This window comes from Hippopotamus amphibius, chromosome 13 (assembly GCF_030028045.1).
Source record: "Hippopotamus amphibius kiboko isolate mHipAmp2 chromosome 13, mHipAmp2.hap2, whole genome shotgun sequence".
Lineage (NCBI taxonomy): Eukaryota > Metazoa > Chordata > Mammalia > Artiodactyla > Hippopotamidae > Hippopotamus > Hippopotamus amphibius.
Window position 1 is genome coordinate 32,904,651 of NC_080198.1, and position 22,688 is coordinate 32,927,338.

The window sequence follows — 22,688 nt, forward strand, 5'->3', positions numbered from 1 at the left end:
TTAGTTTGCTAGAGCTGCTCTGACAAAGTGCCATCGACTTGGTGGTTTAAAACAACAAATTTATTCTCTCAAGGTTCTAGAGTCTAGAAGTCCAAAATCATGGTGTCGGCAGGGCCACGCTCTCTTTGGAGGCTCTTCCTAGTTTCTGGTGGTTGCTGGTAACCCTCATGCTCCCTGACTTACAGCTACATCACTCCAGCCTCCGCCTCCATGTCACATGCTGTTCTCCTCGTGTGTATTCTCTGTGTCTCTGTGTCCAAAGCTCCCTCTTCTTCTAAGGAAACCAGTCATTGGCCCACCCTCATCCAGTATACCCTCATCTTAATTTGATTACACCTGCAAAGACCCTATTTCCCAATAGACTCACATTCACAGGTACCAGGGATTAGGACTTAAACATCTTTTAGGGGACACAGTTCAACCCACACATCCAGTCATGGGGTTGTTTTTCCCTTAAGAAGGGATACGTACCTCCCCACAGCCTCCCCAGCTGCCTCCATCCAGCCTCCATGTTGCCTGAAGGGATCCTCCTAAATCACACATCTGGCCAGATCACTCCCTTTCCATGGTGTCCCACTGCCCCCAGGGAAGCATCCAATCTCCTGTGTGGCCTGGCCTGGCTTTCCTCAATGTCTGTAACCACTGCTTCCTCCTTTACATTCTGTGTTTGACTGTCCTTGGTGCTTGCAGTCCTCTGAGCAGGCCTTGGTCTGGCTCTATTTCAGGCCCTGCCCTTACATACACTGAGCCGCTAGTCAGAAAGGTCTGCCCTCTTCCTCTGGTAACTCCCACTTCTTACTTCTCATGTCTCAACCTGGAAGTCATCTCCTATGTGGGGTCTTTGCTGACCTTCCCTGACCCTGTATCATGTGCCTCCTGGGCTCCCTCCCCACCCATCTCCATATGTTCACACATCAGACTGTATTGCAATTGTCTCTATACCCAGCTATGCCTCCGACTTAGCTGCCACACTTTAATACCAGGGTCTGTGTCTTACTCTCCATTGAACCCCTAGTCCTAGCTCATGGCCAGGAAAAATAAATGCTTCCTGAATTGAATAACCAAATTGAAGGAATGAGTAAGAAGGAAAGCAGAAAGCAAAAATAATAATAGTAGCCCAGCCACATTCCTAATTTTGTGTAAATTAAAGGAGACTTTTTCACCCTTCTACCAGTGACTACCTGACACCAAATTTAACCTGTGCCAAGCACTCAGGGAACTGATGTTTTGGAGATCATTATTATACCAGGGTTTGGTCAGAACTGATGATAAACCGTGAGGGCATTTCCTGGGGGAGTCTTGATCTCTTGTTGGGAATGTCCAGCGTCGGGCCACGCCGAAGGTGACCGTAGCGCCTGTGGCCTTCTTTTGAGTTTTCAGCCCCATTTCCTTTCTCAACAGATGTGGAAGACAACTGAAAAAGTGGCTAAACTGAGCTACTTTCTTCTGCTTTGGCATACGTGTGGCATAGCTCTTTTGCATGATTGAACATATCAGCCCGCTGAAGAATAAAAACTATAATCCCCCCCCCCTTTTTTTATTGTGTTTAGCCAAAACAAGCTGTGAAAGAATGTAAAATATATCATTTTGTTGGCACTAGTTCACAAGTGAGTCAGTGAGCTCACTCACATTTACCACTAAAATTGGATTCTAACCTCCCCAAAATTTATGACAACTGCTCCTTCTTGTGGCTTAAATGTTGACATATAATTAATTTAGGATTTCTTCCCGAGGCTTCCTGTCCAGGTTTGTACCTGCCACAGAAATATCCCTGAAAGTTTATCTAACAGCTGGAGCCATGAAAAAACTCTACTGAAGCTTTATAAAGTGGGTGGGCTGTGCCAACAGGAAGAGCCCAAGGAGAAAGGGGGAGGCTGCCAGTGTGGCTGGCTGCCGGAGGTGCTCCAGGTTGGAGGCATGGAATTTGCAGTTCCAGGGAAGCTTTGGGTTCCCTCTGCCACTGTTCCTTCCAGGCCCCTCCGATGTGCTGCCTCTTTGCTCTGCATACTTCCTTTCATGAAGTGACCAGGCCCTAGTCCAGCCTATGAATAACCCAGGCACAAACACCCCTGGCTAGTACTTTCCACACTCTGGATCAAGCTGGTCCTCATACCCACCTCTCTGTACTGTACGGGGGGAAGGTGACAAGAGCTGCTGGTAATTAACACCTATGACATGTCAGGCGCTGATCTAGGGGCTTTAGCAGCAAACTCATTTTGTTTTATCTTCGCAGCTACCTGGAGAGGATAGAATTATTATCTTTGCTTTGTAGATGAAAAAACTGAGGCTCAGAGAGGTTAAGTGATTTACCAGAGATCAGTCAAAGTAGAAAGAGGGAAAAGTGATAGACAGTTCATGTGTGCAGAGCTTCTATTAGGTCCTGTCTCAAGGTAACCCTCTGAGGTGGACAGTCTCATCCTTCCCACGCACCCTTCGATGAGAGGCTGAGGGTCCAGGAATGGAGTCGCTTGAGCAGGCAGAAAGGTAGATAGTGCCCGAGCTTGGACTGCTATTCGGCATGGCTGCACCACAGACTAGGGCTTGCACCCCCATCATGCTGAAATGCAGGCAGACCTGGATCTGAGTCCGCATTTCCCTATCACATCCCACATGCCTAGGAGTGAGGTGCCCTTGACCACACCTTGCTGGTTCCTGACACCCTTTCTCCAGAGGGTCTGGGCATCACTGGCCACTGACTCGGAAAAGAGAAGCAGTCAGTGAACAGAAGATATGCAGCTACTTCCAACATATGAGGAGTCCTTCAAGAAGCCCAGCCCCAATGAAGGGTCCTGTTTTGGGACAGTCTGAAAAGGCAGCCCAGGGCCACAGCCAGGAAGATCACTGGGCAAAAGTAGGAAAGGCCAGGTCCCAGTCCCCAAGTAGCTACCTCTTACTGTATGACCTGAGGCCAGCCCTTTCTCATTCCAACACCTCTTCAGGTTGAGCAACTGAATTTCCCATGTCCTATTTCCGCTTCCTGCTGGTGGTGTGACTTTAGGAAAGTTACGTAACCTCTCTGGGCCTCTGTTTTCTTAACTCTAACAGGAGGAGACTAATAGTGCCCAGTTCATGGGGTGATTGTAGAGATTAAGTGGGTTGATATGTGTACATCAGTGGTTCTCAACAGCGGATAGAGGGTAGGGTATCCCTCCCAGGAGGCTTTGGCAGTGTCTGGAGACATTTTGATTGTCATGACTTGGGAAGGGGAGGCGTGCTACTAGCATCTAGTGGGTACAGGACAGGGATGTTGCTGAACATCGTGCAGAGCACAGGACAACCCCACAGCAAAGAATTATCCGATCAAAATGTCAATAGTGCCAAAGTAGAAAATCGCGGCTGTAAAGCATTTAGGACACTTCCTGGCATGTACTAAGCATTTGATAAATGTTTGTTATCACCAGTGGATTCGCTTCTCCCTTTAATCCACTGAAATATTTATTGGGCACCCACTATGTGGTAGGCATGTATGAAATACTGCAATGAGAAAGACATCTGCAGTCTGTCCTCCTGAAGGTAGCTGAGGCTGCAATCAGACATTAATCAAATGCTGACACAAATGCATGACTCCAAATTGTTCTGAAGCAGGGGCATGTTGAGAGGAGGGAGAGCTAAGGGAGAGCTGGGCAGGGAGATCTGACCACCAACAACAGTCAGGGAAGGCCCCCCTGAAGAAGTGGCATTTAAGCTGACACCTAAACAGAAGGCAGCCAGGTAAACGGCAATGGGGAAAGTACTCCAGGCAGAAGGAAATGCCCTGAAAAAGTCCTGAATGGGCCACCTCCTGCAGTTGGAATCTGTATTCATAGATAGGCACTGCCTATCAGGAATTCCCCCCTGCTCTTGCAAGGGTTTTGCAACATTGTATGGAGTTGGAGCCTAAGGAAGTTTTTCTGTAGCAAAGTCGAGGCCTCTGGTGTATCCTTGGGTCCCCTGGGGACTGCTGGAAGACCTGGAGTCCCGCCATATTGGGCTTTGGAAGTGACTCCAAGGGACCCAGAACTAACTGGTGTCATGCCTCAGGTGTCCACATTGTCCTGTCCTAGCTCCTTGATCTCTGACCCAGTTCATCCCTAAGGCATTTCCTGGCCCTCGATCCTGGATGCCTGGTTTGTCTTGGAAGAGTTAAACCCAGCCCCCACCTGCCAGAACCTTGGGATTTAATAGGGAAACTTCCAGCAAGTTCATGTATTATGAAAATGCATTTTCCCCTCTTTAATATTCAAAGTGACCAGTGACAAAAGCAGTGCAGGAATTCCCTCTCAGGGAACCTCCACATCTAAGCTGGAAATATTTGCGATAGCCAGAAGCCTCATAAGAGATGGGAGAATGGGCCCGCTTGAGGGGCTCATTGTTAACTGTCTTTCAGTTACACTGGGAACCCGTCAGTCCCAGTGCCCATGACAGAGTTCACTTATATCCCTGAGCAGGAGCTGGAGATGGAAGACCTAGGGCTGCAGCCGCTGTCCTTGTGCTCTGTGCAGACCTAGACTTTGACATAGAATTTAAATGTAAATTCAAACTAGAGAGCACGTCTGCTTTTTAACACTGTGCATATGTGACTGGCCTTAGATTGCCTCCGAAGTAACCTCTGCTTGTCCCAAGCTTTTCATTCTTTGGAAGGAATGTCATCCTTTCTTTTCTTTCTTTCTTTCTTTCTTTCTTTCTTTCTTTCTTTCTTTCTTTCTTTCTTTCTTTCTTTCTTTCTTTCTTTCTTTCTTTCTTTCTCTCTTTCTCTCTCTCTCTCTCTCTCTCTCTCTCTCTCTCTCTCTCTCTCTCTCTCTCTCTCTCTCTCTCCCTCTCTCCCTCCCTCCCTCCCTCCCTCCCTCCCTCCCTCCCTCCCTCCCTCCCTCCCTTCCTTCCTTCCTTCCTTCCTTCCTTTTATTTATTATTTATTGACTGCGTTGGGTCTTCATTGCTGCATGCAGGCTTTCTCTAGTTGTGGTGAGCGGGGACTAATCTTCGTTATGGTGTGCTAGCTTCTCATTATGATGGCTTCTCTTGTTGTGGAGCATGGGCTCTAGGCACTCGGGCTTCAGTAGTTGCAGTGCGTGGTCTCAGTAATTATGGCTCATGGGCTGTAGAGCACACTGGCTTAGTTGCTCCAAGGCATGTGGGATCTTCCCAGAGCAGGGATCAAACCCATGTCCCCTGCATTGGCAGGCAGATTCTTAACCACTGCACCACCAGGAAGCCCAGGAGTGTCATTGTTTCTTTGTAAGGTGCTCCACTGGGCAATGAGTTTCCTGAGCAAACTACACATGTGCATGTTTGCAGAGAAGGATTATGTTTTTGGAGGCATCTTGTTCTGTGAGTATTTCTTAAAACCTACGCTGTGTAAAACACATAGTAGGTACTCAGTTTGGATCTGTCATTATAGACATGTACTTGGACTTGAGGACCATATTTTTGTTGCCTGCTTTCACCCACACATCTACCAGAAGATCAGTGGTACTGTAGACACTCCCAAGAATCTTGTTCTCTAGCATTCTGGGCAGTTCTCCTGCTCTCCTGCTGACCAAGCAACAGTACTAACATGAAGAGATTTTAATGATGTCTTGCATGGAAACCAAAATGGTAGCTGTGAGGCCAATGGCTTGGTCCAGATGGCCTAGGAAGGTGCCATTTTGTTTATACTGTGGCAAAAATTCCTTTTTGACAAAGCAACTTTAGGTTAAATAGAAATCTCATGGATGAGAAGTCAAGTCCACCAGTGTCAATGGATTTCATGTCAAGGTTTCCCCAGGCCTCTTAAGGTTACCTATGAGAGGATAAGGGCAGCAAGGCAAGATTCCATGTGTGGGGACAGAGAAGGGGGAGTAACTAGACAGCAGACATCCTGGCTATCACTGGGGGAGGCTCTGATTTGGAACAATTCAAGCGTTGGAGTCATACTTTGCTGGTAAAGGCAGACCCTCCCTCAGTAATCTTTTTAGCATCCCACTTCTTCAGAGACAACTTGGACCCCAAAGCCCTCATGCAGCCAGAAGACATGTGAATATCCCATCAGTTGCATAGAAGCAATAGATTGGAATCCTCCAGATAGTTCACTCAATCTCACAATGATAAATGATCAATCACTGCATTCCTCCTAAATGAAATTAAGATGTTAAGATATATTGCTTGGGCTTCTGCATGGGATTTCTACAGTTGAATTTCCAACAGAAAATGTATTGCTTTGGAATTGCTGGGAAAGGGAGACATTCTGGATCTATGTTAAAGCAAAACATTTGACAGTGGAGAAGAATGCTTCAGACATGTTAATTTTTTTCATATTTAAAAGTGATTAATCATCCCAAATACCATGAAGCTGGAAGGCCATAATGCACACTCTTGGAGGGGAAGGAAGCTGCACATGCCTTGATACTCTGAAGTGGAGGCTTTTGAAGGAGGCTGTAGGTGAGCTTGTGTTGACAGACAAAAAGCACTGACTAGAAATCCATTTAAAAGGACCGAGAGTCTGGACAAAAACCCTAGGAATACATAGAAATCCACAGCCTTACTTTTCAATTAGCACAGAGCAAAAGAGGGACGGGGAAGAAGGAGGAGAAGGGGGAAGAGAGGAACAGGAGAGAGGAAGAGGAAGAAGAGGAACAGGAAGAAGTTGCCTTGGAAGAAGCCATTCTCTTCCAGTTGGCATATGTGCTCCAACATAGACATTACTTCCTTGGAAAGTCTTTGCAATTCTCTTGGCAGATCAAGTCAGGGGCCCAGTTTTTTCCTATAAATTGGGGATTTGATGTTCTAGTGTGTATCATTGCCACATGGCCCCACCGCTTCCTAGCTATGTGACTTTGAGTGTGTGTCTTTACCTCTCTGTGCCTCTTTCTGGAGCAGTATGAGTTACTCATAGCAACTTCTTCAGAGGGTAAGGATTGGACACCCTAGATCAAAAGTGCTGTGCTCAGTCACTGTTGACAGGTCATTCTTCCTCCTTGGTATTTACTACAATTTTAATTAATTAATCACATGTTCAGTTTAATTATTTGTTGAATGTAATGTATGACAGGCTCAGTAGATGTGCATTCCATGAAATCAGAGCTAGTGTCTGTCTCATTCAGCCATATGTCCCCAGTACTTAGCGAGGTTCTTCGTAGATGCATTCACAATTGTGAGGGAGAGAGGGAAGGAGAGCAGGGAGGGAGGGGAGGAGGAAAGGAAGGAAGGAAGGATTCTCGTGCTTTTCATAAACATAGCTTAAAGACAATATAAAATCCAAACTGAATTTGCCTTTGTGACTCATTTAATGACCCATTTTGCTTTCAACTCCACGGACCAAAAGGAGTTAGCTTTTTACCTATTCTTTGATTTGCAGGGGCTCAGAGACCCTGAATATCTCTGAGAGGCCTGACTTCAGTAAGCTGGTTGCTGGCTTGTGTTTACATGTTTCCCTCTCCACCTACCAAAGAAGTCTCCCCCTCCCCCAAGGTGGCTAGTTCCTTTTGTTGCAGGAAATTCTGATTTGGTGTTGCTTAGAAAACACAAAAAAGTTTGAGGCAAGTTGAAATTAAAGTACAGTTAATCAAATGCAAACTCCACTCAGGCCCTATCTGCCAAAAATAAATAGCTTTTAAAATGATTTTCAGAATCACTGACGGTGCTGACTGTGTTTATGGCAGTGGGGTTGCTGGCCTTCAGCGGCCATCATTGCCGGCATGCAACCGGCATTCAGAAATTAAACAAAACCACACTGACCTTGCTGCATTGGCTGTTGCCACGTTGGATGGCTCATAGGCTTAGTGACCATAACCAGCCCAGGCCAGAGTGGGGCAACGGCCAAAGGACCAAGCTCTTCTGCTATGTGTGCTTTTCCCAACTTGTTACAAGCTTAATTCTTTGCAGCTTACTTTTCCTGATGTTTCGGCTTCTCTCCCCACTGCCTTGTCTTAAAGAGCACAGCAGCTCGCCCAGCCTCATCCAGCAAGGCCATGGGAGCCCCAATAAGAGGTCAGCAGATGGAGGCACCTTTCTCTCAGGTCAGATGACATTAGATTAGGGCTCCAGAAGGTGCACTTGACTGTCCTCTCCCTCTGCCTCCAGCCTTCTTTAGCGGTCACTTCGAAAATTCCTTCTGGAACTAGCCCAAGCTGAAGCAGATGCCAAGAGCCTCTTGATTCACCACTCCTCTGGATAAGTGGAGTCTTCCTGCCCCCTTCCCATATGAAAGCTGGCTGCACAGTGTTTACACCTTAATCATGGTTACTTTGCAACACACTCAGGCCTTCAGCCCTTCCTGAGAAAGGAGGTCAATTGTCTCTGTTTCCTGGCAGCTGGACGGAGCACTGGGTTGCAGAACCACGGTGGTGAAGAGGTTAAATTGCTCGCCCCGGCTGGATCTCTGTTTTCCTGCCCACACTTGCTCCTGGCCTCAGGCGGTGCCTGCTGTTTGGGGAGGGGGGAAAGGGAGGTCTCGCCTGGACCCAGGTGGCCGACAGGCCAACCTTGTTATTAAGAAACAGGGATCGCAAAACCTTGATCTTCAAAAGAGACCCCTAATTAGTCGCCAGCCCCGAGAGTAAATGGCATTCCACCTCAGCCAGGCGAGGCGGGAAGGGCGCCTTCAAATCCTGGGGACTAATTGCCATTATTGGCTCTATGAAGATCCTGTTGTAAACACTTGTCATCCGAGCCACTTCTGGTCGGCAAACTTGAGATATCAAATGGTTCCTTCGTGTTTCAAATTCTCCAAAATGCCTTGTCGGCTCCTTTCTCTGGGAGGGCTGTCTCATTCCTGAACCTCCCTCTTGCTCTGATGAGCTTTCCCAAGACCATCCTAAAGCTGAATCCTTGTCAGTAAGGGATTTGAAAACATGTTTTACTTTATTCTCATTAGAATTTGAAAATGCAATCTCAAAAAGAAACTTTGATTGCAAGCAGAAGAGATTTATCATGAAGCTAACGGGGCGTAAGCTTCTGGCCCCTCAAGTACACAGCCCTTTTCCCAGGCTCCAGGAGAGCCTTAACAATGTGTTCTCGTGGCCATATAGTTTTGTCAAGTTTGAAACAGTCAACTATCTGCCAATCGTTTTCTAAATGAGGGCCCACCAAATGGTATAAAACCAAGATGTGCTCTGTAATACTCGCTGTGCTTCTTACCTTTTGTGTCATGCATTCTGGTCGCTCCTGAGATAAGTATTTTCTCCCTGTTCTTAGACGTTTTGCTTCTTGGTTCTTTTTGGTATTTGTGAAGCGAAGGACAAACTTCCCCACACGCGGGCTGCCAGGTTTTGGCTAAGTTTACGGAATATTTCAAGACCCTGGATCTATCCCCTTCAGGGGCAACTTTTACCAAACTTAGTCAGCAAAAGAGGCCAACCTAGAGAGAGGTTTGGGGACCATGGGGATTTGGGATTGAGGCTCCCTGGACTACTGGGATTGTACCATCCAGACATTCTCATGGCAGTAAGTACATGAGAGTGAGAGAGGGAGGGAGGGAGGAAGAAATCAGTGAATACTTTCTGAATATTCTTGTGAAACATGAGTTTTCTATTCACTTTTAGGATCGGCTTTTGGTGAGCATCTAGGGGCTCACTGAAGAGATGGCATATTCCATGCACACATCCACAGCAAGCTGTGCGGCAGGGCCAAATGTCATATAATGTCAAATAGCCTCTTTCCTCAAAAGCTGAGCTTCAGAACCGTTTCTCGAAGGAGATAAGGAGTCACCATTACTCAGCAATAATTCCTTTGTGTGACCAGTGCAGGGTGGGACAGGAAGGTAGACGTTCTATACACAAGGCTTAGGATATTTGCTCATAGGATTCCATTGTCTCCATGATGAAAGCTGATGGTTTTCCCTGTACAGGTAACCTAATAACCTCAGACAACTGTGAGGACACAGAGGTACTGACCCTCCCCGAGTGGGGTTCTCAAGATGACAGGGGCGTTTTCTCCCCTCTCCAGAGGCGGGCATTCTGTTTGTTGAGTCAGTCTTCGTCTCCGATGTCACAGCCAGCACCCCGAAAAGATTCCCAAAGCGTGGTTTGAACCTATATGTTTCACTGATGTGAGATGTTAGAAATTGTATGCCAAACTTTTGGTTATTTTAACTAGTTCAGAAAAGAAAGACTAACATGGGTTTTGACAACAAACAAAACCAGTTTTTGTTCTATCAGTTATGTTTAAAAGATTCCAATTTCAAACTAAACACAATGTGTGGTTATTCTGTCAGCGATTTATACAGCCACCAGGGCGCCGCAGCTACACACTGCATACATCATTGTATTTTTAAAATGTACTTAATGAACTTTTTTTTTCTTTTCTAGTAACTACTTCATTGCCTTAAATGAATGCATTCCAATAGAATTTGTAACAAATGACCACTTTGTGTTTGCATTAATGCCAAACACGTTTAACAAATTTTTAACAAGGAACCCTGGCAAAATGCCAAACTCCTAGAGGGACACTGAAGGAATGCTATAAATTTAAACTAGATTTTACCTTTTCACTTAGCTCAGCAAGTGTCCTTGCTATCTCAGGATTGTGGCATTTCTATTTTATGTCAGATAAGTTGTACATTTTCATTATTTTTATGACTTAGCTTGTACCTATTTCCACAAGACTTTTAAATCTATGCAGCCATGTCTGAAATAATGTGATGGCAGCTTAGAAATAGATCTTTATTTCGCAAAATTGTTCGTATCTTTTATGGGTTGGTAGATGCATGTATGCATATATATATCTTACCAAAATATAATGTGTAATTATCTTACATATTTTACAATGCTTATCTTATACAGTCAACCAGTTAAATACGAGAACAGTTGATTAGACCAGTGGTTGTAAATGGAGGCAATTTTGCCCCCCACTGCAGGGGAATTTGGCAATATTTGGAAACATTTTTATTGTCATGATTGGGAGAGGGAGGGATGCTACTGGCTTCTAATGAACAGCAGCCAGGGATGCTGCTAAGCATCCTACAATGCACAGGGCAGTCCTTACAACAAAGAATTATCCAGCCCCAAATGTTCATAGAACCAAGGTCTAGGAATTGTAGAGTGACAGAGGCCTTTAGCTTGTAGGCAGTCTCTCGGGTTAAAGAAGGCATTATTTTAAGGGGAAAAAAATGCAACTAAAAGCAATTTCTGCCCAACCAATTGTTTAAAAATTATGTAGAGTACATAACGCTAATGTAGAGTGGCCGATTTCTGACTTTTACTTCTGCTGCCATCAACCCATTTAGAAGAAAACAGAGGGTCATGGTAGCTGAGCCTAAAGTGTCATCTGAGGCGGTGTTGGGGGTAGCTGGTGGCCCGAGTGTGGCACATGCTCAAGCTGGCCGACACAAGCCAGGACCTGCTCTGGAGAAAGCCTCCCAGGGCAGTGGGAATGGTCTCCAAGACAGGGCTAGGGGCAGGCAGGGTGTTGCATGTGCAGAAGATAGTTTTAGGTGTTTTATGGGCAAGCACTTTCATTTTAATAGCCATGCAGTTATTATGAGGTATATTGGACAAATACTGACTCCACTATGGTATTACAATAAATCTTTCTTTTTAAAAAAAAAAGATTTATTTATTACTTATTTATTTTTTGGCTGTGTCAGGTCTTAGTTGCTGTATGCAGGATCTCTGTTGAGGCATGTGGGCTCTTTTGTTGCAGCACGCAGGCTCTTTGTTGCAGCATGCAGCCTTCTCTCTAGTTGTGGTGTGCAGGCTCCAGGGCACATGGGCTCTGTAGTTTGAGGCATGCAGGCTCTCTAGTTGAGGCACGTAAGCTCAGTAGTCGTGGTGCTTGGGCTTAGTTGCCCCACCGCGTGTGGGATCTTAGTTCCCTGATCAGGGACCAGGGATTGAACCCGCATCCCCTGCATGGGAAGGCAGATCCTTTACCATTGGACCAGCAGGGAAGTCCCAATAAATCTTTCTTTAAAAGGAAATTTGTTTTCAGAAAAGATTTTTAAAGAAAAATATGAATTCACTGTGGCAGGTGTCATAGGTTACAAAAATTGGGACAAAAGAACACAAAAGGCCAAGATTTAGGAAGTCCTGACCTTATGATATGTAAAGAAAATGTGCTCTGGAATCAAGATGTAGTTTCAAATCAAGCCCCAGGAAGGTGGGAATTTGACCTAGAGCATTCATTTCCCTTAAGCTTCAGTTGCCTCATCTGCTAAGACGCTATCAACCAGGTCAGTATAGTAGGGCTGTCAAGCTTGGAGATAATTCACTCAAAAGCCCAGAGCACCCACAGTGGCAGACAGAGTGGCAGACAGCATGCACAAAATGTTAGCTACGAATAATTCTGACCACAATAATAATGGCAAAAATAAATCCTCAGGAAGCACAGCAGTATATGTTGCCATTTTGCTGTACACATCTGAATCCATCAAAATCCCTTCATCTAAAACCTTGTGGGTGAGTTGCACCCCAGGGCACAGAAACCAAAGGTGAAGATGAAATCCGGAGACTCTCAGGGCGCCTCCCACCTAGTAGGCTCTACCATCCCAGCAGCAGTTTGCAATTCCGAGCTGAGGCCTTGCTGGGCCCACCCCCAACCCCAGCCTTAGCCCTTTGGGCTCTGAAGTGTTACATTTTATTGCCCTGTGGAGCTGTAGGAGGCCACTCTGCAAGGTAACATGCTGCTCTCCACTCATATTTTTGAATTACGGCTTCAAGGTGGTTGCTCCTATCAAGAAAATTAAATGATTTAACATAATTTGTTGCCACTTTGATCACAACAATAATAAATAAATCTTCATGAGGAAAATGAGAAACCCATTCCACCCCATTTTAAAAGATGTTAAGTAATAATGCAGATGTAGTTATAGATTTTTTTTTTTTTTGTGAGAAGAAACCACTCTATTGGGTTTTCCTGTGAGCGGAGTCGCTTCGTGGAGTTGTTCTGCAGGATGCCCGCTGCCCCCAGAATGAAGAGCTCTTCTCTTCAGACTGTTGTTAATTAGCTTATCAGGGGCTCACTTTTATGTGGGCACCATGTGCAATGTCAGAGGCATCCAAATCTGCTGTGAATGGGTGTCTGTTTTTGTACCTGGGGGCACACTGCACACATTTGGAAAGCACATGGAGCGTAATGGATATTAACCCAGATGTCAAAAATAGCCTGCGTTTTACTACTGTTATTAAACAGTTTCCCCTTTAACCCCTCCGTGTTTACCAAAGACCCCTTTCTCCCAGCCTGTTTCTGCAAATCACTACTGAAAGGGCAGGAGAAGAAAGCCATAATCCGGCAGGTGTCTTTATTCCAAAGAAAAACAGTCTGATGGAATATTTGTGAGACACCACACGTTTATAGCCTGCTCTCCTGGGGGTGCTTGTCCTGGGGCAGAATCTTACTGCTACACTCAGCTCGCCTGCACCACCCCCATCCCCCAAGCCCTGCACACCAACTGCCAGATTCCCTTCAAAAAAACCAAGTCAAGAGCATTGATCCCATCTAGTACTGATTTTTTCACAATGAAAATAGCTTTCTATTCTGCTATGATACTAGTTACACATTCTCTGGTTTAAAAAAAAATCCAAAAAGTGCAGCCAAAAAAAAAAAAATTCAAAAGAAGAAAATTTTAAAACACCGCCCAGAGATAATTATTAACAATATTCTGGCATATGCATTGGCAAGTGTTTGTGTTCATGTTGATGCAAAAATGGGATTGAACTGTTTGTATGGAATTGTCATCTGCTTTTTTCACTGAAAAAGTATGGACATCTTTCCATATTAAAAAATACATCAAAATTGTCATGTACTCAATCAGTCTTAAGCATGCCTGTCACAGTTCCCTATTAATTTCCTTCCAGGCACAAATTTTTAAAATCCTCATTCTCTTATTTATTTATCTATTTGTTGTCTGTTTTACTCTTGAAAATACTGGCTCCAAGAGGGCATAGATTTTGTCTGTGAATTTTACTATTATATCCCCAGTACCAAGCACACTGCCTGTTAGGGACTTCCTTGGTGGTCCAGTGGTTAAGAATCTGCCTTCTAATTCAGGGATGCAAGTTCGATCCCTGGTCAGAGAACTAAGATCCCACATGCCACGGGGCAACTAAACCCCTGCACCACAACTACTGAGCCTGTGCACTGCAACTAAGACCCAACACAGCCAAGTTAATTAATTAATTAATTAATTAATTAATTAAAAAAGAAAGGAGCTATATTAGTTTTCTTTGCTACATAACAAATTACTACAAACTTAGTGGCTTAAAACATCATCCATTTATTATCTCACAGTTCTGTAGGTCAGAAGACCAGTCAGGCTCCACTGGGTTCTCTTCTTAGTCTTATAAGGCCAAAGTCAAGGTGTGGGCCACGCTGGATTTAACCTAGAGGCTCTGGGGGAGCACCCATCTCTGGGCTCATTCAGGTTGTGGCAGGATTTAGATTCTTGTGGTTGTAGGACTGAGGTCCCTATTTCCTTATTGGCTGTTAGTCGCAGGCTACTCTTGGATCCTACAGGATACTGGCAGGTCCTTGCCCTGTGGTTCCCTCCATCTCAGCACAGCAAATCCCCCTTGTGTCTCAAATTTCGCTGACTTTCTATTCTGCTACCAACAAGAGTCTGCTATTAAAGGGCTCCCATGATTAAACTAGGCCCACTCATTCTCTCTTTTGATTAATTTAAAGCCAACTGATTAGTAACCTTAATTATATCTATAAAGTAACATAATCATGGTGTGAGATGTCCACAGTCCCTGTGCCAGGGACTACAGCAGGAAGTCTTTGAGGAGGGTTCTGCCTACTCTAAGTAGGGTGAATCAACGTGTTCCATGAACTGTGCATGGCACTGGGGATGATAGGTGAGCAAGATTGGCCTAACTCCTGCCCTCATAGAGCTTGTAGCCTAGACAGATGTTGTTCAGTAGAAATATATTGCAGGCCACATCTGTAGATTTGAGTTTTCTAGTAGCCACATTGAAAAGAATGGTAAGAAACAGCTGAAATTAATTATAATAATATATTTAATTTTATCCAATTTATCTAAAATATCATTTTTAACATGAAATCAATAGGAAAAAACCTAAATTCATACTAAATCTTTAAAATCCATTGCACATTTTACACTTACAGCACATCTAAGTTGGACTAGCTACATTTCAAGTGCTGATTAGACACGTGTTCAGTGGCTACCATATTGTACAGTAAACATCTAGGCAAGTCATGAAAGGGGACAGTGCAGTATGTGTGAGACTTCCTGTGCCACATCCCACATTCAGGAGAGTCAGCAAAGACCTCCAGGGAAAAAGTGAGATCTAAACTGAGACTGAAGAATAAGTAGGAGTTGGTCAGGTTAAGGGATAGTGTGAATGCATGTCAGACAGAAAAACAAGTCTGTGCAATAAGGAGGATAGCAAGCTTCAGGGCTGCAGAAGCAAGTTCAGCGTAGGGGGAATATGAAGCGGGGAGCTGGAGAGAGAGAGGGGCCAGCATGGCCAGGAGTCTGTCCTCCACCCTGATGGCGATGGGCTTGTAAATGAAAGCTGTAAACAGGGAGTGCAAGATGAAGTGGGTGTTGTTGTTGAAATAGCACTGTTGGCTGCACTGGTGAGAATGCAGAGTGGGTGCTGGAAGAGAGGACGCATGGGGATGGGCTGGGGCTGCTGTGACCATCCAGGGGAGAGAGGACCTGCCAGAGATTATCTCACGGTGGGTGGCTGCCCAGATTGCCTCCTTGATGGAAGCCAGGGTTCCTTTAAAAAAAAATTTTTTTTAAGTATATGCTTATTTGCCCCTCAACAAGGGATTATTTGCATTTGCAACTGCTGGCAGTGTCATCTGAGTTTTATTCCCTCAAATCCATTTAGGCCCCCTGGTGAATGGACTGTCTGATGGAAGGAGTGGCGACACTTTTTGAGAGTTCTCTTTTCCACAGGATAAACCTTACCCCAAAGCAGTGCGTTGTGGTCGTGAGGCACTATATTCTGCCTTGTGACCTGTTACCCAGCTGGAAATCTTTCTCTCAACTGAATAAATGATTGTTCTTTGCTACTTTATCTTGGAAAAACATCAAGGACATCGGACATTCACTGTAATTATTTTTCACTCATTTCCCTATCTGTAAAATACGACCGGTGCATTTTAGTACTACTTTGGGTTTCTCTTTACCTTTTAATCATGTGGCCTTTTAATATATTGGTCAGCCCCTTAAAAGGATGATTAAGAAATGCTTAATGCACAAAAGAATTAGAGCTATGCACAGCTCATGAAGCAGAAAGCGTGCTCTGACTTACAATTTTCATACAAAGTTTGCAGAGATTTTATGTGCCAGAATGAGTAATATGATCTGCTCTAGGAACTCCCTAGCATTCTGGCTCTGCAAAAGTCATTTTTTTGCCTCGATTCAAGTTTCTTAACCAGAAGGGTTACACCAAACTCCTCAGAGTATGAATTAGCAGAGTTCATCCAAGCCACATATTTCATTTGCACTGCTTAATGAGGGCTCGAAATAACTGCCTACCTGTGCAGACATCGGGATCTTTGGTTGGCTCATTAGTCAGTGTGACTCGAGAAATGCTGTGTATCAACCACCAAATCAGACAGCCAGGCTATGTATAAAAAATGGCTCACATGTGTGTGAGTGTGTGTGTTTGATCTTTCCCCTCCCCGCCGTATTCCCCAGATAGCTGCACTATTGCTGTGTGCCCGGAAACTCCCAAAGTGTGCAGAGGCCACATGTGAATGATAATGGCGCAGGCACACAACATCCACCATCCGTAGGGAAGAAAATCATCACTTGAAGGCTCACTGTGGGATGGTCCTCTCTTCTCACCCATTTTACTGTTTCTTCCCAGGCTGCGATTGTATTCCACACCCAGGGACCCTTATGGGGACAGTGACAAAACTTGTGATGCTTCTGGATACCTTTTCCCCAGGGCGTGAAATATGCAAATGGATGACTGTTGCATTTATCTTTAGGGCTAAACACATACACACACGCCATGGAATGTGGGGATGCCAGCCAACTTTATTTCATTCTGCTCTGCTTAAGGAGATATCAATATTCTTTTTTAAGTTATGCTTTTATTGTGGTAAAATATACATTAAAAATTTACCATTTTAACCAACTTAAGTGTACAATTCAGTGGTATTAAATACATACATGGCATTGTACAACCAACACTGCTATCCATTTCCAGAACTTATTCATTACTGCACACAGAAACTCTGTACCTATTAAAAGATAACTCTTCATCACCCCCCCTCCCCTTGAGCCCCTGTAACCTCAAATTTGTTTTCTGCATCTTTGAATTTGTCTATTCTAAAAGTTTCATGTAAGTGGAATCATACAGTGTTTGTTCTTTGGGGACTGGTTTATTTCACTTAACGTGATGTCTTCAAGGGTCATCCATGTTATAGCATGCATCAGAAATTCATTTCTTTTTAGGGCTGAATAATATTCTGTTGTGTGTATATACCACCTTTTGTTTCTCCATTTGTCTGTTGCCGGTCACTTGGGAGTTGTTTCTACCTTTTGGTTATCGTCAGTAATGCCGCTGTGAGCATTTGTGTACAAGTAGTCTGTTTGCATCCCTGTTTTCCACTCTTCCAGGTATATATCGAGGAGTGAGATTTCCAGTATTCTTTTAAATTGTTGCTCTTAGATGGTTTGTAAGTGAATGTTAAGTTTTCTGGTGTCTTGACCATCTTTAACTCTCTAATAAGTCAAGCTTAAAAATAATTTAAAAACCATATTCATTGTAGAAAACTGTGGAGAGGGAAAAATTGACACAATCTGATCACATAGAAATAATCACTGCAACATTTTGGTTTATTTCCTTTCAATTTCTTTTTGCATATCAAGAGACATCTGTACCTGTATGTGAAATATTTTGAAAGAGGCCTCTTCTCAGGTGTGTTCGCAGGACATAATTTAACTTTCTGTTCACTTCATCGCTCTACGCTTCCTGCATATCACCGCCCTCCCCAATCCCAATCAACCTGGATCAAAGACAGTGGTGGAGGGTGGGTGCAGGGGTGGGGGGTGGGGAGTGTCTGCCAGGATTATCTCCGATATCACTGCCAGTTCCTCTCCGTGCTAAACTATGTGCTTTCTTGTTGCAGCTGTCAGAAGGGCTGACTAAAGGGGAAATGCAGCTCTGCAGCAATATTCTGATAATCTATTGCAGTGCAGCTCACGTCACTGTCCATCACCACCTGGGAACGCCCATCAGGACTGAAGAGGAGTTTTCACTTTCATTACTGAGCACGATTCTGTTCGACTTGGTGTTTTCTTCATCATCTCATGTCCTTTCTCATGGACTCAGACATGTTGGAGAGGAGAACGCAGAGGAGGGGAAAATGGCAGGTCCTCCATTTTTTGGTCGGGATTCAGGCATTTAAAATGTGTTCATCTCTTCTGAAGGTCATTATTTGATAACATTTTACTTATGTTACTTAAACATCACTGGATGAATGTGAATTCCATGGGATTTTAACTGTGGATTCAGCTTCTGTTGGACAACTAGCTTCATCTCCGTTTTTCTGCTGGTTGAGTCTAAGTGGTCCTCCCTAATGCATTAGGTTATCAAAAAAGTGTACATTCTGTGAGTGAGTGGTGTTGGCAGTGTTTGTATACCAAGATGCATGGAGTGTTTGACAAAGAAACCAAAACACCAAAAATGGTGAGCCTTTACCCTCCTCTATTTCTTTAATGTGCTGTTTGAAGAACCACATTTTGATGGTGGAACCAGTAGTTAACTTCTGGGCCAGGTTGGAAATGAAATCAACTTTTTAAACCACTAATACTTGCCAAGAAATCGCCTTATGAGAACATGGTGTGTGTCTCTGACAGTGCATGGCACATCTAAATTGATCATTCATAGTTTTATCTACCCTGTTTTTGTACTGGGGAGTGGCCAGAGCCTGAGGCACCTGCGTATTTCTATTCCATGTGTTTCACACACCCCCCACAGCTGGGATGTGGCTGAGCCTCAGACTCTTACCATTCCCGTACGTGCAGGTCTCCATGAAGAAGCTGGGACTCATTCGCATCCAAGATCCAAATGCTGTGCAAACAGTGTAAGCTTAGATCTTCTGTAAACAGAGGGTCATTTCTCATTTTTTAAAAAATGTCTCCAACATAGATATCAAAACATTTTCAGCATCAAACGTGAAAACATTGATGAATGAGGAATAATCACAAAAGCTGTGTATCTGTATATATAGCTCTACACAACATGTTTGTGGTACAGAGTCATTATTTAAAGCACATGCCAGGGAAAGAGACCAAATTTTGAGGTCTTTTTACATACAGTGACATGGTACTAAGGAGAATTAAACTCCTCCTGCTTCCTCTGAAGATGAAAAAGAAATTAAAGTTGTTACAACTTCATAAAACTCATGACCAAGTCTGGCAAACATGTGCAACCCTTGTATTGATCCATTTTCTTGTCATTGGAAGAAACACTTCCACGTGTATGCAAGTGGGGGATGGAAATCTGCATTTTTAAAGGACAAACAGTGAATTTAAGCATGAGTGGCCTTAATAAATATAGTTCTCTTTCTTTGCTGCTGTGGGAAGGATTCTATGCAGATGTTCCTGAAGTCTTGCATTGAATTTAGTCATTATTACTTTTTAAAATGTTGGTGCAATTAACTCTGGACCTCTAGCGTGAGCCATAGAGATATTGACAAGTCAGACACCTTATGTATCTATCGGAGAAGACAAAATTGTGTCTGGGTTGCACTGTTCATCCTTGGTGCGTTAGGAGTAGTATATTCGAGCAGGTTTCTTGCTTCTGGCTTTGTTCTTGTCATAAGTATTGCGAACTGTGTAAAGCTTTTGTGTTGCATAAGCAATCCAAATACATTCATGTTTAAAAAGTTTGTCCTTTAACTATCAAAGGGATCTAAGTCTTGACTGGAGAAATGAGCAGTGTCCTTTGCAAACGTATTTAGCACATTTTGACACAATGTCACTCTGAAAACCCAGGCCTGCATCTCCTCCCCATGAACCTTGTGGGTGTCCTCAAATAGGCGGCCTCACTGCCTCCTAAGCCAGGTCCTGATCTGAACTCTGCTGCTGAATACTTGAAGTAGGAAATAGGAAATCCACTAGGGAATTTAGGGTCCTAGAAACAGAAAAAGCAACCAACCGTGTATAGTTAGCTATTTCCAAGTATGTGCCAATTTTGTTACAGCTATTGTTTGGGAAGCTCATTTTTGCCCCAGTCTTGTTGGTTTAAAGTGTTACCAATTTTACTTTTACAGGGGCATTATCGTTTAGTCCCTTAAAATTTGAATTCTGTCTAACATAGCATCTTTTTATTATATATCATGTAATATTCTCTGATGCTAGGGGGTTACCAAAAAAAAATTCCCTTTTTACATATTAAAAATAGTTTGTGTTTACAACAAACACTGTGTTGTCGGTAAGACATTTCCTTTGCGCAGACTTTAGCAGGTTTCTCCCTTAATCATAAAGAAGTTTGAAAAAGAAAAAGTTGAGGCTAACATTTAGAAGTTGGTCTTATTGCTTTGTGCAAAAGCAGGCTTGTACTTTATACCCCGTTTGATTTCAATGTACAGTCTCGATTTTGTATTTAATGCTTTTTGTGTATCCAGTATGCACGTTAACAGCGTGTCAACTTTCATTTGAAAGTGGGTTTCCATTTACTTTTTAAACAGTGTTTATGACGAGACCTCAAATGTGTTGACATAAGCTCTATCTGAGATGTTTTCGTGTCGAGTGGCGTTTGAATGCTGCCAGGGGTCAGTGTATCTAATTCCCAGAGACCCTCGTTTGATAGTGCTTCTTGTAATATTTCTCCAAGTGAGTGGCATGTGGGTTGTGATATTGACCATGTGATTATGGACTTTGATATGAAAAAATAAATAAATAAAACTAAGGAACCCTCAGAAAACTACCAGTGGGCATGTAGTAGCCAGTCATTGTAATCGCGTGTCTAGTAGACCTACAACATACAAGGTATGTACAGTTCATAAATTTGTTATCACGTGTGTGAGAAGTACTTTGTGCTGATCGCCTTATTTATATTCATCAAATAAACTTTGTTTCTTTCTGAAGCGAGTTCATTCCATCTCGAATAAATACTCCAACTGTGGTGGTTTCTAATCTTGTTTGGGTCATGCATCCCCATTTGAAGAAGCTATGGACTCGAAGACAAAAGAAAGAAAAAGGGAAGTTATGGACTCACTTTACTGGAAGAGACAAGGTGTAAATTTCCCTCTATGCATAGCTGGATCTAGGGGCTCATACTGTATTAAGAAATTAAATCATTGGTGGCATCTCCCTTCCTCCTTCCCTCCCTCTTTCCCTTCTGTTTTTGTCTCTCTCTCTCAATTCCTCCCTTTTTCTCAATCTCTCTTTATCCCTCCCTGTCTTCCTCCTTCCCACCTTTTCTCACTTCCCTTTTTCCCCCTCTCTCTCCCTTCCTCTTTTCCTCCTTGTTTCTTCTATACTTTTCCATGAGGTTGACATCAGTCCTGCTGGGTTCTCTCCACTTCATGGTAAAGATGACTCCCAAGAACTTTGAGTATTCTTGGATTTTAGAGGAGAGACAGCCCTCTCTTCAAGCATCCATATCAGCCCTCTAGAGGGACTCTTACTGGTCCTTTTTGGATCATACATCTAGCCTTACTAGATGTGCGTGATGTGGTTTCCAAAGGGAAAAAATAAATTGGGCTCTAGTCTAGAAGAGGGAGGCAAGAAACAATAGCCCTGCCATCACTTGGATACACGCACAAAATCATCCAGAAAAATACATGGAATTGTCCATGCAAGGGCTCACCAGCCTTTGAGGCTCACCTGTGGATCACAGTGGAGAACCAGCTCCTGGTTTCTTTAAAAGTTTGAATTATATTCCAGGAAACAAATTATCAATTCTTACCATTATTGCAATTAAACAGTAATTGATTATTAGTGCTAGAAAGTATAATATATGTCATGTAACCAAATATCTTCATTTTACAGATGGGGAAACTGAGGCCCACTCAGAAATAACTGATCCAGGTACATGGTAAGTTCTTTGCAATCCAAAGCTGTCCCTAGAGCTTCTGAAACAGGAATATGTGTCCCTGAAGACTCTCTGTGGAGGAGAGGATGAGACAGAATCTCCTCCCAGTTGGCCGTTGACAACACAGGGGAAATATTTTGTTTGTATACTGTATAGACTCAAAGCCGCTGGGTGTGAAATCCTCTCACAGTCAAGCACATTTGGGGGCAACCTGCAAAGTCATTTGCCCATTTCATTATGTTGCCTTTTTATGGAAAAAGAACTTTTGTTGGACAAAAGTATGAATTTCTTACCTCATAGAACTTCCTGAAGCAGCCGGCTTGCATTCAGTCCTGAGTATATGAGCCCAGCTGGATAGATGGAGCCTCTGCTCTTATGCACAAAACCAGTCCTTTCAGTAGGAAAAGTACCAGCTCACACACTGTTACACTCAACTGCAGGTCCACCCATAACTTTAGTTCCATTGAAGCATATAGACAAGCATAAGGTTTGACCTTAAAAATCTACCTTGACTGCTTCTTGTGTCTGTGAACTGCTGTTACAAAAAATTGGAGAGACATTCTAATTCTTGGGATCACTAATTCATAAGAATAATTACACTAATAATAAGTAAACGCAGATAAAAATAGTCAAACATTATTGAGTGTTTGCTGGGAGCCAGACTGTGGCACCAAGGACTCAAGTGCACCCACTCCTTGATTCCTGACCACAGTCCCGTGAGGTAGGTACTGTCAGGGTCCAGTGTCACAGTGAGGGGAATGGAGG

General features: G+C 43.6%; 2 protein-coding genes across 5 annotated transcripts in view; both read left to right on the forward strand.

Annotated features, from left to right (window-relative positions):
- ERC2 (ELKS/RAB6-interacting/CAST family member 2) overlaps positions 1 to 20,928 on the forward strand; it is a 913,064-nt gene extending 892,136 nt beyond the window's left edge. Inside the window, exon 18 of the mRNA XM_057705261.1 lies at positions 18,010 to 20,928. Coding sequence (XP_057561244.1) covers positions 18,010 to 18,288 — 279 coding nt within the window. The 3' untranslated portion in view covers positions 18,289 to 20,928. The remainder of the gene's footprint in view (positions 1 to 18,009) is intronic.
- The window catches only part of WNT5A (Wnt family member 5A), a 216,498-nt gene that overhangs the window by 153,953 nt on the left and 39,857 nt on the right, over positions 1 to 22,688 (forward strand). Inside the window, exons 1-2 of one of the 4 annotated variants that reach the window (XM_057705262.1) lie at positions 21,025 to 21,122; positions 21,881 to 21,926. The gene's annotated coding sequence lies outside the window, so the exon portion shown is untranslated. Of the gene's footprint in view, positions 1 to 21,024; positions 21,123 to 21,880; positions 21,927 to 22,688 lie in introns of those variants that run through there. The other 3 variants (XM_057705267.1, XM_057705266.1, XM_057705263.1) reach the window with 3 other exon arrangements.